An 18017-nucleotide genomic window follows, 5' to 3' on the forward strand; every position below is an offset into this window, starting at 1 on the left:
AAACAAGTAAAATCCCAAAACTTTTCACAATTGGGCTTTCTGAAAATAAACCTCAGAGTCTATTTTTACACTGCCAGAAGCAGTCTTTTTTATAAACTGGCCACATTGCTAAGAAGCAAACAAGAATAAAATTGACTTAAATTTTCATAGTTTTTTCTTCTCATTTGAAAGACAGCATTTTGGGTAAGTTGTTAAATACAGACAAGCCTTTTATATGTGTAACGTTTTGGGGTATTGGAGAGGTTTCATGTTGAGTTACTGAATTAAAAAAAACGAAAACAACTTAAGTAATATCAAGGGTAGATTACATTTGCAGGAAAGATAAGAAACCCTTGTCTTGTCACAGGAACTTTGAAGATCGGATTATGTGTTTATGCAATGTTGTCTTCTTCAGCAGTTGCATTCCAGTAAGTAACTTTTTTAATTTACTGTAGGTACCTGATTTAGACTTAAAGTAAGGCATGTGAGAGAAGGGTGCAGTCAACATTTCCTGTGAATACAATCCAGTCAGCCATACTCATTGCCCTATTTGCAGATGTTACTTGACCTACACTCTCATGGCCTTTACTCCCTCAGAGATTTCTATTAAAAAAAGACAATACTTGTGATCTTCAAGGTCTGATATTCATAATTAATCCTTGAAAGATTCCAAGGATCCTCCAAGATCGCAATTGTTATCAACATGACATCCTGACAAATTAGCATGAGTTAAGGAAGAGTTAACAAATATTACCAATATTTTGAATTCTTAAAAGCATTTTAAGGTCCACAGGCACACTGTCCCATGTATTTACTGCTAAAGGATCTTGGAGAACCCACTTAATTGCAATAAAAATCAGACAGCAATTCTTACCCTGGTGCACTTCATTGAGATTGAAGATACACTGGCAGCTATAGTCAGTAAGAAAAAAAAAAAGTAAGGCATTGAAAAATATTACAACGTGAAGACAGAATACTTCTTTTTTAATTTTAAGCACAGCCCAAAAAGCAACCTTTCCCTGTAGAGTTGTGTTTGCACTGTATATCCCCTCATAATGGTTTGTCCTTCCATATCCCCTCTTTGTACCTGTTTGTCCATCCCAGCTTTCCTATCAGTACCTGTATGTCCATCAAACCCCAACCCATCCCTCTGTCTCCTCCCAGGTGATGTGTCCATCACCTGGTGACCCTTCCCCTTTGTCCAGATCCTTCCCCCAGGGTCACAGGGTAACTGGACCCTGGCTGGGACTCCTCCCTATCCCCTCCTCAGTGGTCACTCTGAGGCCTTGCCCCCAGAGAGCTGCTCCCATGTCCTTCCCCCATTGCCTGCTCGGGTTTCCCCACCCCCCTACATCTGGCAGCTCCGGGCCGGGAGACTCTCTCTTGCTCTGGATGCCCTTCGAGGTCAGATGTGGCCTGGGATCTCTCCAGGCCCTCATTAAACTTTGGAACTAATCCTGAGGGAGAGCGCCTCTTTCCTTTGCTTGTGGGACCAGCTCGTCTTTGGACTCACGAGGGAGCTTCTCCAAGCCCCCCGGGATCCAAGGAGAAGTTCCTTCCCTCTGCCCGCCTCGCCCCACTGCCCAGCTGGCCGGGCTCCACAGGGGTTCTATCCCCGTGGATTCGGGGGGGAGACACAGCATTTCCCATTTGGAAAAAATAGGAATTATGAATGAAGCAGAATATATTTGCATTTCAAGTGACAAACACAAACTTTAAAAATTGAAATATTTTAATAACCAGTAATTGAGAGACATCCCCTTGCTCATTTACTCTATCTTGGACTAGCAGCTACTCCACAGCTGAAAGCCAGTTTAACAACTGCAAGTTTTTAAGAGTACATTACCCTTATTCTGTATTCCAGCAACATGAATACAACACTGTAAATAAGATCTTAAAAGGCACTATTTGAAAGCGCTGTTCTGCCAGGCTTTACTATGCAAATAAATTATGATATGTAGCTACAAAGAGTCAGCACACTGGAAATGCTGCCTCATTCCACAGTTTACCCAGACTTACACATTTAAACTCTTAGGCTACATGAGTAATTAAGTAAAATCAGTCATGTGATTATGTGATAAATAGTTTTGTTTAAAGTTGCCTGTAGATTAAGCTATTGGATCATGCAGTTTTGTAATAAATATGCAATCCCAGAAATACAACTCATTTAAAACTGCATTTACACTTAATAATGTCTTTTCATCCAGATAAAAATAAATGCATGTTCAAGAACAAAACCAAACCTCTTATTAAATGGTTTGCAGAATTTATTAGGTCTCTTTTAATATGCTCCATACTTTATCAAGCTAATTGCATATAGTGATCTTCACCATATACATTACAGTTTCTGTGCATTATCTAAAAAAAAGTCACCAAAAAGTAATATTTTACACGTTGCAGTTAACTTTTAATTAACCTAAAGGTGAATCCTTTTGTAATTTAAGACACTAACCTGCACATTGCGTCTAACTGCAATATTTAAATTATGTTTCACAGCAAGGTAAACCTGCATTTCAGGGAAAAATGTCACTGCCATCTCAACTTCTGAACTTCTGTAGTCTACTTCCTCAACACCACAAAAAAATCATGTGGTGTTCACTCAAAATAAGGAAAAAGCATACAATTCCCTTAAAACAAAGCCTGCTCAGAATACATATGCTTTAAAAAAATCAGGAAACTTCTTGAGTAAAAGGAATTTGCCCCAATAAAAGGAATTCACCCCGATGTATGAATGGAAAAAAAACTTTTAAGTTCTTCTTGATTAATGATTGGTGCTGCTCATAAAAAGCAAAACCAGCAAAAAGTGAAGTAGGATTGGATATGACTTAAAGTGAAGAAAATTAGAAGATTATATCTGTAACAAGTATGTCCCAATCTTTTAAAGGGTCTCACATAGATAATTAACAAATAGGTTTTCTGGTATTTTCATAGGATGCTCATTTACTGGCCAGGCACATATATTGTAAATATACAAAGAATCCAGAGTGCTGAAGTTTACAAAGCACTTAAAGGATTTAATATAATAGAGATGGGTAGGACACAGGAAAAATATTTAACAACTTGTATAAATATATTAAAATCTCAGCAAGAAATGTAGGAACCCATGCACACAAGACAGCAAATCAAAGAAAACATTTAAGACTTCTTCCAACAGCACTGACACCTGAATTCTGGAAGTCAACAGTTTACAATATCTTATAACCATCTTTCTCCACACAGTCTAAATGTACTGAATCATACTGACATTACATAGCACACGAACAAGCAGCAGATGCATCAAGGGAACAGGAGCTATATGCATCATGTGGCCTGCCCAGGCAAACATCAGAAAAACTGTTTCTGACATAGGCAGAGATACAATCAATGGAGCTAATTGTATACCCGTCATTTTCAAGAGTTAATCCACAGTATGGGAAAGCAGAGCTTTAGGTAAAAATTATGTACCCAGTCTCAGAAATGACAGAAGCAAGCAGCGATTTGTTTTTCAAAAACTGGGTCCATTCTGGACTGGCCTTGATGCACATGCAGTACATTTATTTTCAGAATGCAAGATTAATTGGGAATGTCTGCACTGGTGTTTCGATTGCCATATTTGTGATGAATGAACAGCAATACCACTCCTAAGAAGAAGCATATGGACCCAACAGTGATGTAAGCAATTCCCAGGAAGGGATTTTTGCCTCCCATCCACGAGATAGTGCTTAGGATCATCCTTTTTCGTCCATCAAAACTGTGTACAGGATAATCTGAAAAAAACATTTAGGAAAACAAGAAGCAAGTTTCCAAACCCAGCATAAGTGGGCACATGAAAATATTGGGTCATTTCACTCAGATTACAAATACTAACTGCTGCCTCTGAAAACATTCAGCTGTTCTTTTTGGATAAAACTAATCTGGGCATTATCAGCTACTTCAAAACAAAAGCCATGTTAAGAGACACTAACCCTGAGGAACAGTAAAATGCATGATTTTGTGCGTTTATGAAAGTAGCTTCAATAAAGTGAGGGAAATATAAATTTTAGTCCTTGTGTCTATTTTACTACGAAATTTTTCTTTAAATTCTCTCAGTTTTACGGCAAAGAAAAACACTGCAGTAGCTATATAAAAAGTATCATTAAGCGCTTCTGAATTCTTCAGAATTCAGTAACTATGACAATCCTCCTTCTCTAGTCTCCTGCATTTCTACCTAATATTTAGTCTCCTCAAAAAAGAATGACACACAATGGCACTCCTTCACTTGATCCACAGCTTTGTCATTTTTGTGACCTTCAGAGTCAGTCTTTCATTACATAGTATCATTTTATCTCGAAGTTACAGTTCTTAAATTCCTTAGCTACCAGCTACCTCTGTTCCTTCCTCTTTTCCCATGCTTTTCTCAATTCCTTCCCAGCACCCAACCAATCTGATTTCCCTGTCTCTATGATGCTATTAATGCTATAAAATTAGCACAAAAGATAGTAACAGTCTATCTGGGTCTCAGTGCCAGTTTTCAACCACAGCTCAATACCATCTCTTTTTAGAGATGGTAAGAAAGGCTAGTTCCATCTGATAACTTGCAGATATATATTCACATAATCCAGCTAAGGCCTGCTTTCAAAGGATACTGTAAGCAATATCCAGAGAATATTTTCCAGCCTGTAAGGTAGGCTGAAAGCTATTCTTCCTTTCGATGAGACGATAGAGCTTGCGAAATGTTGGCAGAGCAGCTGTGCGCATCCACACAATGAAGTCCTCATTGATAAAGCCGTTGTTGTCAGGCTCTGAGTCCAGCATATACACTGGCTTGGGCCAGTTCACAGGTTTTGTTGTGCCTAGGATTAAACAAAAATAATAATAAATATTTTGTATACAGGACTGAGTAACACACTGGCTCATCAAAATCCATTCTCCTGTCACAAAAAACAGTATGAAAAGACAGGCTGACTCACTACTATTGCAACACTCTGGGCTGTTTAAGAACTTTTTATTTTACAGTTTAAATAGTATGGATTCCATAAATAAATAACATAATTCATAACAGCACTGTTCACTTGTTTAAACAATTCATGCAGGTGGGAAGTCATGTCTCAAAGCACTGCTTGGTGAGTAATTTTTCATTAAGATGATAGGCCCTCTGCTCCCTGAGTAGAATTTGAGAATCACTTCCTGAACCATGAGCACGTAATATTGTAAACATCATTTCCAATTATATCCAAATGCTTTTGCTACTGTTATTGGAAATACAATTCCACATTGTATTAGGGTACACTATCTGCTTTTCCAAGGGTAGCCATCACACTGACAACATGTCAGTGACTAAGCAAGAAACCCACATCAGGTTAAGCCTGAGGTTATTAAATACCTTGCATAAACACACATGCTCTTACAGCCCTAAGAAGCAGCTTTTTCAGACATAGTAGCCAAAGGAAACTTATTTGCCAAACTGTGTATAACCTAAAAAATGAGACACAGTCACTTCCAATAACAAAAAAAAAGAATCCGTTTTTTCAGAGAACAGCATAACCTAGCCAAAGAAACATTTAAATGAAATCTCTATACGAAGAGTTTCATTCAACAACTGCATGATTTCTTTGTAAGTGAAATCCAAACATGATAGAACTTGTACTGGTCTTGCTGGAATAAAATTAAATTTCTTTACAGTGGCCTGTATGGAACAATGTTTTCTATTTGTGCTGGACACAGCATTGATAAAGAGTGATGTTTCTGTTATTGTTAAGCAGTACTTGCCAGCATCAAGGCCTCTTCTGCTCCTCACCTCACTCCACCTGTGGGGAGATGGGAGACGTGTCCAGGAAAGACTGGGAGGGGACACAGATGGAATAACTGATCCCAGCTGACCAAAGAGATATCCCATACCACAGAAAAGGGAAGGCAGAGATAGGGTCTACTTTTGCTCAGGGACTCGGATGATGGTGAGCAATTATTTTCTTTTGCATTACTTGTTTTTCTTGGGTTTTATTTTCCTCTCTCCTTGCTGTGTTTTTGGTTTGGTTGTTTGTTTTTAATTACTGAACAGTCTTTATCGTAACCTATGTGCCTTCTCACCTTCAGCCTTCCAAATCTTCCCTTCCACTGAGCAAGGGCATGTGTGACGCTTAGTTGCCAAGTGGGCTTAAATCCCAGCAGTGTACATCACACATTTTTTAGTATTCAGGGTACAAGAAAAAATTTAGACATTAAAAACTACCAAATCAATGACTACAGTAAAGGTAAAAACCAAACACGTTTATCAGAGACTTGCAGCTTTTATTATTTAAAGACAGCTTTTCAAATAGCAGAGTAGTCCTTAGCTTGGATTTCTTCAGAGAACATTTATTTAGCACATTCAATAAAATGTCAGTGAGGCAAAACTCTGAAATCAGAAGGTGTTTGATGCATTTTGCCTTTCTTAGAATTTCACTTTTTTTCTTTTTTTACCTTGAAAAAGTGCAGTTAAGTTGTTTCCATCTCCTGTAGGATTCCTGAACTTTACATTTTTATCTGTCCACCATGCAATGCCCTTTTTGATCAAAGTAATCGGAGTCCTTGTGTCATTGTCAATGCGGTATAACTCCAGTGTATCTAAAGACAAAATCAAATTAGAAGACCAGCTGCAGAAATATTAATTAGATAGATGATCGTGATAAGCACTGAAACAATTACCTCCAGGAGAAAACAAAACAAAAATAACCAAGCAAGGCATTTACTATCTGCCTGACACAATAACAAACTGTTCTGTAAGAATCAGTGTATATGAGATAGCAGTTTATTACCCATATATGTTTCTACATCACAGCAGTAGCAGATTCTCACAACAGGTATTTCCATCCTTTGTGTGCCATGAGATTAAATTAATTCTCCTAATTTTTTTTTAACAAGTACAAGCAGTACAAGATACTTATTTTATTCTGAACAATGAAAATGTGGCATTTCAAAACAAAAAAAAGCCCACGGTATCTTTATCCAGAATAATGTGCAACACAACAAAAAACATACATATAAATGATAACTTAAAATTGTGACCATACCATTAAACATACTGTTGGCAATAGCTCCACAAGGAGCAATGGGTTTGTCCTCATTTGTGCGGTAAGGCTCACATTCCTTACTTGGATTCTGATAGTTAGAAAGAAAAAAGGCAAATGAGTCTGTGCTAGTTTATATAACAAACTTGCTTTTTACAACATGATCAACATGAAATATAATACTTTACAGTTATTTTCAGTAAACAAAATATCAATTCCTTATGGTTGCCTAGTGTTATGCAAAAATTCTAGTACCTCATTACCATGAAACTAATACTCTAAGTGGTGATTTATGCAATAGTCAGAAATTAGTTGCTCATTCACATCCAAGCATGAATACCTACAAGTAGTGAACTGTTGTCTCCATTTAGCTGGCTGTCATCTCGAGACTTCACGTAACGACGGTGGTTTTGATAAAAGTTGGAAAGTCCATAATACATGAATACATTGCTCTACAAAAAGCAAGATGGGGAAACAGGGACTTCATTCAAACAAACCTGCAATTTTAAGTTCTTAAACTCTTAGGTTCATAGCAACATTCATAAAGTAAAAACCTCAATCCTCAAACTTCATACTGAGTACATAAAAGTACTATCCTAAAAAGTTGAAGTCAAAATTTTGCCACCAGCTATCAGAATGATATTCACCAGCACCAATCCCAAAACCTATCTTGTCCGATGTAGAACCCATAAGCCTTATTTGCCTCCAGAAAGTACTTATCTGGTATTTCCAATTCCTGGTAAACTGAGATTTTTTTGTATCATGCAGGGATAGCTGATCTACTCTCCAGCTGTGTGACCCATAAGGTAACTCCGAATGTGTAAAACACAAGCATTCCACTTAATGTTTTACATTTCCAGATAAACGGAGGCATTAAGAAACATCTCATACCTCCTGATAAAAAAGGGAACACAAAAATCAGATCCAAGTTTGAAGAAAAACTAAAAGTAATCCTCTAAAACTGAAAAAAAATATTTACGTGACAAAAATTTCATTTTCAACATGAAATAGATCATATAAACTGTTCAGACTTCATCCCGCACAGACAGTATACCTCAAATGAATGTTCCAGTGTGAAATTGATGGTGCATGTACAAGGGGGTGTGCTGTCCCAGGACACATTTAAGCATTTGTTGCAGGGACTAGAAGGTTCTGTTCCCGTATAGTCAATCTGTAACAGGAAAAGCAGTCATTAATTTACAATGGGAGAGTAAAGAAAAATTATTAAGCAAGAGTTGTTGCGGCATTTATTTTGCAATCATATCTCAACATCAAGAGCACATTCAGGCCTATCTAACAATCTTAAGAAGTCTCTTGCAACCTTAACCATTCTGTAAATGAGTTTTTGATTCTGACCATATGCTTGATTTCAGATGCAAACAAATTGAACACTGAGGTGAAACTACTCCTGGAACAAAACCAAACAAAACCAACAAGCCCCCCAGACAGCCTCAACCCTGCCCCAAACCAACCAACCAAAAGAAAACACACCGAAACAAAATCAGCAGACACTCTCTGGAGTGATGTTTCCAAACACACATACTATGAAAAGCAGATCTCAGCTTTTACATGCTTTCTGGAGAGATGAAGCTTTTCAAAGTCTAGATAGTTAATAAAAAAAAGCACTGCGTTAGAAAACTTGCTTTGTTGACCATTTTTAGCCACCTAATTAGAAGAAAAAATTTAAAAATCACTTAATGCCCAAAATATTGTCCTAAAACAGGAAAGATTATTACACCAATATTGTTTCGTCAGAAATAGTAAAATAGTCAGCATATGGACAAGAAGGATGATCAGTATTAATCTGGCTTATACAGTATGTTCTGTCTTGAATATTGTATCTCATAAAAAGCATTTTTTTTTTAATCTGTACATTCAGCCTTAGCAGCCACAAGCTCACCCTACAGTCCAAGCCAAGTCAAGTAGCTTGACCACATCAGTAGCTTGACCACATGACTCTTCTCATGTGTAGCTCCAGCATGTGTGGCAGGAGAAAGCTTACACCTGCCTATAAAAGATGTATTTCTACACTTACCATAAATTACCTGCTTTAGAATTTAGAGTCAGGTGGAATATATACCTCACTGCAAAAAAACTGTGCAGCAGCAGTAGCATTTAAACTAGAACTTCTACACAATTATATGAAAGGCTGCTGCAAGTGGTCTGTCCTCATTTATGTTTGTAGTGAAAGGCATAGCCAAGAACTAGTGATTTATGATGGGTCCCAATACCCATATTAAGGTTAGCTAAAATAAACACACAAGATGTGTTCAAGAAAGAACTGAAGCCTATTTTCCTCAGCATCTTCTTCAGGGACTCTCTTCTGGTGATTTTTGCAATATCTATTAAGCTGCAACCAGCTCCATCAGCAAGCACTTTTATTGATTGGCATTTGCTCTGCTGCCAGATTTCTGACAGACAAAACCTCCATGCTAATGAGCCTAGCTGAAACTAGACAGCTTCAGAAGCTATTACCAGGCAGAGAGAAGGAGACTGAGAGAGGATCATGATCTTTGCTGCTCAGCTGAACACAATATTAAGTTTAGGCTGATCTAGAAATAGCACTGCTGCAGCAGCCATGTCCAGCTCTGTTTAGCTGCAGCAGACAGACCCCACTGCTGCTCTCAATGAACAATGCATCTCCTTTGTTGAAGGCTAACTCAGGGGTGGGTGTGTTCTGCTAAAGCAAGCTGAAGCAAGCATTTCCTTTAGAAAGAACTTGCCAGTGTGAGAAGTGTTTCAAGTCAAGAGTGCACACTAAAGACTAAGATTGCAAAAGACCTAAAGACTTCACTTTTAAAAATGTAATTGACTTAATTCTGTGGAGTATGAAATTGGTGTATATTGAAGCAGTACCATGCTTTGATGCACTTACCAGCTTGCATGCTATCAAAGAGCTTTCCTGTACAGTAACTGCCAATACAAGTGTATTTTTCTGCATCCACGTTTACAGATTACATTCAAGAGAGCTTTTTCTAAAAGGATGAAGGCATCCATCTTCACCTCTTGACAAAGTAATACCTTTGACTGTGAGAGCTAAGGACTGACTGTGGAGTCCACAGCAAGAACCTGCCTGACCACACTGTTCTGCCCCCTGGGATCAGCCAACATCTGACAACTAGACACAGTGAGCCCTTCCAAAAAACTCCAGATTTAAGGACATTGGGTATATCCAAGTTATTCCACACCAACGGCCTTTCAGGCTGTTGATGGCTGCCAGCTGACATACACCTACAGAAATAACATAATTACTGCATACACATATTCTCCAAACTATTTGTGATTTTGCTACTCTGCTTAACCATTTCTTGTATAAAAGGCAATCCATAAATCTGTTCATCTTTGTAGGTTTAATTAATTTTGTATGATTTCTGACATAGGACTACAGGAACTGCACCAAGGCTGAAGACGTAGGCAGCAGTAATGTACTTACTTTCAGTTATCTATTCCTAACCATGTCTTAAATCAATCTGGCTTTTTATCTATCATTATGCATTTCATAGCAGCAGTCACAGCACAAAGATCTCTTTCCTACACATTTAATACTTTGTATATTCCTGACATTTTCTCATATATTAAAATGCTCTGTCACTGCTTCTTATTCACTCTACATATATTCAGAAAAAAAAAAGGAAAAAAAAAACACCTCCAGGAAATACATAACTCTCTCATCCTTTAGTAACACGCAAAAAGACACTTACATAGCTGATTAATTTTCCACCCAAATGAACTATTTTAACAACAGACTCAAGATAAATGACTGATTATACCCTTTTGAAGCCAGAGAAAATTTAACAAAAACCCGATAGATCTAGTCACCTAAACTGTTGGAAATCTTCCACTTGAATTCAAGACATCTTGTAAAGGAAATCAATGGAAGAGGTACATTTTGCTGCTCAGTCCTTGCACCTGTAGAAGAACAGCACAGTCCATAGAAATACTAATGGCTACCACACCTTATTTCAGGAAAGAGTGACTTGAACCTAAATAGGTATTCAGGGTCCCAAATTATACATCCTATTCAATTCCAATACACTAAGTTTACAGATTTGAGAGGTATGCTATTGCCTCGGAGGCAGGTGTAAATAACCACCTGTGCTTCCTCCCCCAATTACATTTCTAAAAAAGCTTAGTCATTGCATGTAGCTTCTGGATGTCTTCTCTCCCACAGCTAAACTTACAGCTGTTTGTGAATAACTTTTGGAGCTTATAACAAAAGCCAGCATTCTAAGCAGGGATGTATGTCATCTAAGCATGTATGTTATAGCAGTGTCTTAAACTGCATCCCTCAGCAGTGTTTAGAGCCCAGATGTTGGTCCTAATTGGTAAAATGCTTTATATGTGTTTTGTGGCTGCACCTCTTTTGATTTAAATTTGCTTTTTTTTTTTTTTTAATTCAGATGCCTTTAGGATTATAATCTCACTTGTAGAATGCCATTGGATGAGCACTTCATAAAACATGTATGAGGATCAGGCAACAGAACACAAGTTTCCCCCTTCTGACTTACCACAGACTCCAAAAGTCCCTTCTGTCCTCACAAAAGCCGAGAATTTTTTGAGAATTTCAAACGGTGAAAGAGTAATTCCATACAGTAAAACAAACTAAATTCTTTCCAGTCTTGAGTATCTTGAGATGAGAGAGGACTGAATATACTGATCTGAAGATTAGAGAGGACCTGCCAGCTGTCTCCACTACAAATGGTTAGTGCTGCTGTACATGCACAGCCTGACTGTGTAGTGGAGCATTGGTAATGCTCCCAGCTCACCTACGACTTTTATACCAAATGTTAGGTGGGAACAGCTGATTTTTGGGTTCTACTGGAACTTACCAGGAGTACCTGACTGAGCTGCTTAAGCAACAACAGTATATAAAAATCCTTTATAAGCACACAGCAGCAATATAGGCACAAAATCATGTATGTTTATGGACTCATGAAACTGATGCACTTCTTATTCCCACAGATCAACGCAGATTAAGTTATAATGGAAAAAGGATACATTTGTCCAATTACAATTATCTAAAACTTCATACTGCTTTACTATAGAAATGACTATTTCAAATGCAGTTGTCAACAAAAATCAGAGTTAGCATGGATATTTTTATACTTCTCTCCCCAGAGTCTTGAAAACCCTTAAATATGCTATAACATGACAATTTAAAAACTTATGTGCCCATGACAAGTAGGCCATGTTTTCTGAAGCACCTGTGCCAATTTTCAGATGTTCAGCATAACCTGAACACTTGTTATAAGAAACAACTATTTTCTAAAAAATAGGCTTACATACAAATTAGGATGCTGTAAAATACACTTCAGCTTTTGGGGTTTTCCCTTCTGCTTTTCTCCCTAACTGTAGATCCTAACATAAAAGGGGGTAAAATTGGTTTCATTATAACCTTATTTGCACTTTAAGAGAAATATGGAAACACCATCCATTCCCTCCCTCATGATTTCTTTAGCTAACTGGGCTTCAGTGACAACTTGCCAGCCAAGCTACTGTCTTAAACACTGCTTATTTGAAAGTGGCAGCTTGGTCTAGTAACTAGAGTGATTTAATGCACAAAAATTCATACTCTCCAATAAAAAAAACACAAAGAACAACCACACACCTTCTTCCCTACAATCAATCTCAGTCATATTAGCTCACCAAAACTAATAATAGCTGTCAATTGCTTCTCAAGGCTGTCCACCCCTAAGCCTTGTGAGTTATTTCCTTTCAACACAAACCAGTTCTGTTATCAGCTGGATCTATCTGTGATATACAGTTCAGTTTTCAGCTAAGGCTCAGCAACTTTTCACAACAGTAGCATGGCTGGTTATCAAATGTAAATCAGATAAACTCAGACTCGAGTTTGTGTTATTTAGAAAAAGCCATACTCTTCAATCCTGGTCTCCCATACAGCACCAGCAACATTAAATCATCGGTGCAGGTAAGAATAACAGCAACAGATTCACCACAGAGCTTTGTCCTGAAAATACAATTACTTTGGAGCATTTGAAGACAAATAATAGACAACCACAGACTATCCCACGGATGATGCGCTTACTATCGGTACTGCTGAGGAAAAAAACGTGCACTGAGCTGTGTCGATGGAATGCAGGCAGTAACTTCCCTGGAAGTTCCCTCGGGAGCACTGACAGAACTCACGGAAGAGCTATGCGGAGATGGCTGTCAGCTCGGTGCCTGCCCAGGGTAATTAATGGGCGCGCTGCTGACGAGCACAGACCTTGGGCGGATCGGAGCCGCCCGAGGGCCGCGTCCGCTCCGCACAGAACCCGCCCGGGCCCCGCCGCAGGCCGGGAGGGGACGGAGGCGACCGCACCTCCCAGAGCCGCAGGCGGCCTCCCGGCAGGCGAGCCCCGCTATCCCAAAGCCCCGGCCCGGCACACCGCCCCGCGCACCTCGTACTCGCGGATGTTGTTCGAGGTGACGAAGATGCCGATGCCGATGGGGATGAAGATGAGGCCGATGATGAAGAAGGCCGGCAGCACCGTGCCCGCTGTCAGGATGGGCTGCCAAGCCGGCAGCCGCTGCTGCTTGAAAGCGGTATTGTCAGGCTTGCGGGTCTTCACGGCGCCGCCGCCGCCCACCGCGCCGCCGCCCGGCACGCCGACGCCGCCCGAGGGGTGCCCGTCCGCCTCCTCCTTGGCGCTGTAGTTCACCGCCATGGCGCCGCCGCCGCCGCCGCCGACACGTGACCGGGGGCACCGCGCCTGCGCACTCGGCCGCGGCAGCCGCGGGACGGGGCACGGCGGCGCGCGGGCGGTGACGCGCCACGGCCGCGCGCTTGCGCAGATGATGGCGGCTGGGCGTCATGGAGGCTCGGAGTGGTCGAGATGGGAAGAGACCCGCTAGATCATCCGGTCCGGTCATCCGCCCGGCACTGCCACTGTGACCCCTAAACCGCTAAGCCACGTCACCCAGTGCCAGATCCAGTCACCTCTTGAACACGTCCAGGGATGGTGACTACCACCTTCCTGGGCAACTTGTTCCAATGACCACCGTAATAGTGAATATTTTTTTTTAATATCTGATTTGCATCTCCCCTGTTTCAGCTAAGGACATTTCCTGTTGTCCTCACTGCAGGCACGGCAGACCAGACCAGTCCCACCTCAACCCAACCTTTCCTCAGGGAGTTGTAGAGAGAATAATGTCCTCCCTCAAACCCTCCTTTTCTTCAGGCTGAACACCCAGCCTCCTCAGCTGCTCCTCACAGGACGTGTTCTATGGGCTCCTCACAGGACGTGTTCTATGGGCTCCTCACAGAACGTGTTCTATGTGCTGGCCAGGCAGGCTCTGCTCCGTGAGGATGAGGATTCCAGACTTTGGGCAGGGGTCCTGGCACCTCGTGCCCAGGGTTGGGGTAAGACCCGGGCCCGCAGCCTTGGCATCCCCCACTCAGTGCTCCAGGAGCACTGCCTTTCATCCTCCCTGTTGGCATGTGCTGACCCAAGGCAGTGTCCTTTGGGTCAAAAACTGAGAAGTCAGCTTCGGCTTCCTAGCCTCATAAATAGGATTAGTGCCACTGTAGAGATGTAATAATGCATGAGAGTTTTGAGAGCTGCTGTCAATGGAGCTGTGTGTGCCGACCACCACTTTTGGGAGTGGTTCTGCTCTGTCCTCCTGCTCTGCTGTCGGTGTGAGTGAATCAGTGCAGTGAATACAGAACCACAGAGCAGGTAGGGCTGGAAGGGACCACAGAGAGTCATCCGGTCCAACTCCCCTGCTCAGAGTCATCCCAGAGCACATGGCACAGGACTGCATCCAGATGTTTTTTGAATATCTCCAGTCAGGGAGACTGCAGCCTCTCTGAGAAATCTCTTCTAGTGCTCAGTCACCCACACACTGAGGAAGTTCTTCCTCGTATTCTGGTGGAACTTTCTATGCATCAGTTTGTGCCTGGTGCCTCTTGTTCTGTTCATTCGCACCACTGAGAAGAGTCTGGCTCACTCTGACTCGACACCCACCCTTTAGATACTTATACATATGGATGTTGTTGTTTCCCCTTGTGAGCTAATCTGACTGTGCTAAACAGAATCACAGAATCAATCAGGCTGGGAAAGACGTCTGATGTCATTGAGCCCACCCTTTGACTGAACACCACCGTGCCAACTACACCATGACACTTGCTACCATTTACAGTCTGTCCTTTAACACCTCCAGGAACAGGGACTCCACCACCCCTCCAGGGCCGTCTGTTTCAGTGGTTAAAACCCTTTCATGGAGAAGCAGTCACCTTGTGGAACGCAATGTGTGAGTATGTACTTGCATCCCAGAAGACCTGCTTTAGCAGGCATTGCTCAAGCTAATGCAACCTTGGAATTTCATGTTTCTCACTTCACTGGCACTTCTGCATTAAAGTCTGTTTTGTGAGGACTTCCTATGCAGTCACTCTAGAGTGCTGCCAAATCCACATTCAGCAAATATTTATGTGTTTACTTGATTTCAAGGAAAAAAGTAAGTAGAACTATTTAATTAAATAAGTTTATAATGTAGTCCAATCTGAAGACTTTTTAGCTGGCTATGGAACAGTTGATGTAAAATAAATGCCTTTTAGTTCTCTGGAGCAGCGAGAGCATCAGCCAAGACCACTGGGGGGAGCACCTGACTTGTGCAAATGTATTTCACTATAGAGGCACAAAAGGCCTCCTTGCCATAGTGTAGGGAATTTGGGTATATAGATAAATATCGAAAAGATAAGTATTAATTTGGTGCCTAAATAATTATATAGGCTACAAAAGTTAATTATATTCCTTGTGGAATCTATGCTAAAACTGTATTTCATTCCAAATTCATCTTTTCCACTGTCTTGTGGACCCAAACTTTTGCTGCCATTCCCCCTGGATAAGCCCATTGTCTCTAGTACCATGCTTTCCTTATTATCTTCTGTTTGCAATTATTACCTTCAGCTATAGTAATTTTTATTCCCACAGTGTCACAGAGGATCCAGAGAGATGCAACCTGGGATCTCAAGGGATCAGGAAAGCTTGTAAACCTGTGGTGAGAGATGGGCAAGAAATTTCCCTAGCAGCAGGAAAATCAAGGGGCGATGTTGGGAAGCTGGGACCTGATGCTCTCAGGTGCAAGAGGACTGGCAAGAAAGGGTGTGTTAAATTTGTCTAATTATGTTTCACAACAAGACAAGAAGAAAACTCACAGGCTGTAGCGTTTATCTCTAGAAATCTAAGTATTTGAGATTTTTTTTTCATGGATTGAAACTCTGTATTTTATCACTATAATTAAACTACACAGGTCTTTCAGTCCTCTTTAGATGGTAAGAGATCTCTAAGGGAAAAGTAGATCTTTCACTGGTTTTCTATTGCTTAAAAGCTTCTGATATCTATAGCATATATATATATATATATATATATATATATATATATATATATAGCATCTATATTTCACATTGTCTTAGTGTGAAAGCTCTTCCCAATTACCTCCATTAAAATTACAGTAGTTGTAGAAATTAATCACATCTTTAGTCTATATTAATAGATTTCTTCCTGAGTCTCCCCAGAATACAGACTAATTATGTGGCTAATGCTCTTTTTTTACATATTTATCTTAGATTCATATCCAAGTTAGGTAATGTAAAAAATTGACCAGGAACATAAATGCAAGATGAAATCACCAGTCTCCTACTCCAAAGTGTTGTAGTTCATCAAAAATATTTTAAAATCCAAATTATTTCGATACACCATGATTGTATGTATGCTTTAAACAAAGCTTTATTTTGGGAATCTTAAAAGCTTAATATAAGTGCAAAACCATAAATGTTTTATGTATTTGTTTATGAATAATAAACTTACACTCATCATTAATTGGCTTTATATTAAAATTTAGACAAGGAAAAATATTTTCTACTTTGACTGGCACCTTTTAAATCTAGACTCAATTTTGGAATACCATTTTACTTGTGTCCTACTCATATTTAAAAGCTGAAGTTTATTTCAGGCATGTCACCGTTACTTTCAAATAACCAGGAATTTCAGTGTGGCTGAGCTTAGTGTAGATCTTAACATGGATAGGTTTCAATTCCCAAGTAATGTTTTGAAAATAGAAGATCTGGGTCACTACAATGTTCATTCTGCTGTGCAGTAAACTGAAATGGGACACACACTAAACTTTATTCACCTCATCTGTATTGTTCTCCAAAAGCTTGAATTTTTCTCAGCGTGCAGTAAAATATGATCTACAAACACAGCTATGTTATTGGCATATATTGTCTGTTGTACAAAAAAAACCCAAACCACTCCTTTAAAAACATGGTGACATGGTGTACCTACCAGCTAAGTATAAGCTATACCAACAAAATTTCTCTTCCACCAGGATAAGCAGCACTTAATTTTGATTCGTCTCTATAGCTGTATTAGTAAACTCTTCACAATGGAGATCTACTCCACAAAAGTTCATACAGGTCCCAGAATATCCTGCTTCTCTAGAGTGTCAGCATTTGCTGCAGAGCTCATATGTAAAAGGAGAAACAGCTCCCGTGGCTCCCATGAAGACCAAATTGACTATGCAGCCATGTGATATTCCGACTTCAAAGATGCACCAACCTAACCATCCCAGTGGGATGCTGCATTAATGCAGTCTTTATGGCATCTCACAGCACATCTCCTGCAAACAACACTTTTCCTTTCCAAAAAAATAATTTATCCCAGTAGCTTCTGCAGTTAAAAATCTGCAGTATTTTAAGTATGTGCCAATGACTTAGAATAAAAATCATTGGTTATGAAAGGTAAAAGAAAAAAAGACCCTGCCTGGATTGCATGTAGCTTTATTTATCATGCATTCAAAAATCACCCTAAGTATAGCTGCCACAGAACTCTCAGGATGCTATTTGAGAAGCTACAGCCACCAGTGTAAAAGGGGCCCCTGAGCGCACGGCAGAGTGCCTGGTGTCTAGTCCAGGACCAAAGATTCTGACAGTACCAGTCAAACATCTCTGCCTGTGCTGTGAAAGCACAAGCTTAGAAACAATTAAGTCATGAAGGGCTTGGTGATTGATCCATCTCTGTATCTTAACTTCTG

The 18017-nt window shown here is 40.1% G+C and overlaps 1 protein-coding gene and 1 long non-coding RNA gene across 2 annotated transcripts; one reads left to right on the forward strand and one right to left on the reverse strand.

Annotated features, from left to right (window-relative positions):
* Positions 1–2225: 2225 nt before the first annotated feature.
* Positions 2226–13683, reverse strand: CDC50A (cell division cycle 50 P4-ATPase accessory subunit A). Its single transcript, XM_021553734.4, has 7 exons — positions 13385–13683; positions 8038–8154; positions 7328–7435; positions 6987–7074; positions 6397–6540; positions 4584–4790; positions 2226–3725 (listed from the first exon to the last, which is right to left on the reverse strand). The coding sequence occupies exons 1-7, from the start codon at positions 13649–13651 to the stop codon at positions 3532–3534; spliced, it is 1125 nt and encodes a 374-aa protein (XP_021409409.1). The 5' UTR covers positions 13652–13683; the 3' UTR covers positions 2226–3531.
* A 67-nt stretch (positions 13684–13750) lies between these two features.
* Positions 13751–16243, forward strand: LOC144246008 (uncharacterized). The gene is made up of 2 exons (XR_013339608.2): positions 13751–15236; positions 15917–16243. It is a non-coding gene; the product is annotated as an uncharacterized LOC144246008 (long non-coding RNA).
* The last annotated feature ends 1774 nt before the right edge of the window (positions 16244–18017 follow it).

Source organism: Lonchura striata, chromosome 3 (genome assembly GCF_050655825.1).
Source record: "Lonchura striata isolate lonStrDom1 chromosome 3, ASM5065582v1, whole genome shotgun sequence".
NCBI lineage: Eukaryota > Metazoa > Chordata > Aves > Passeriformes > Estrildidae > Lonchura > Lonchura striata.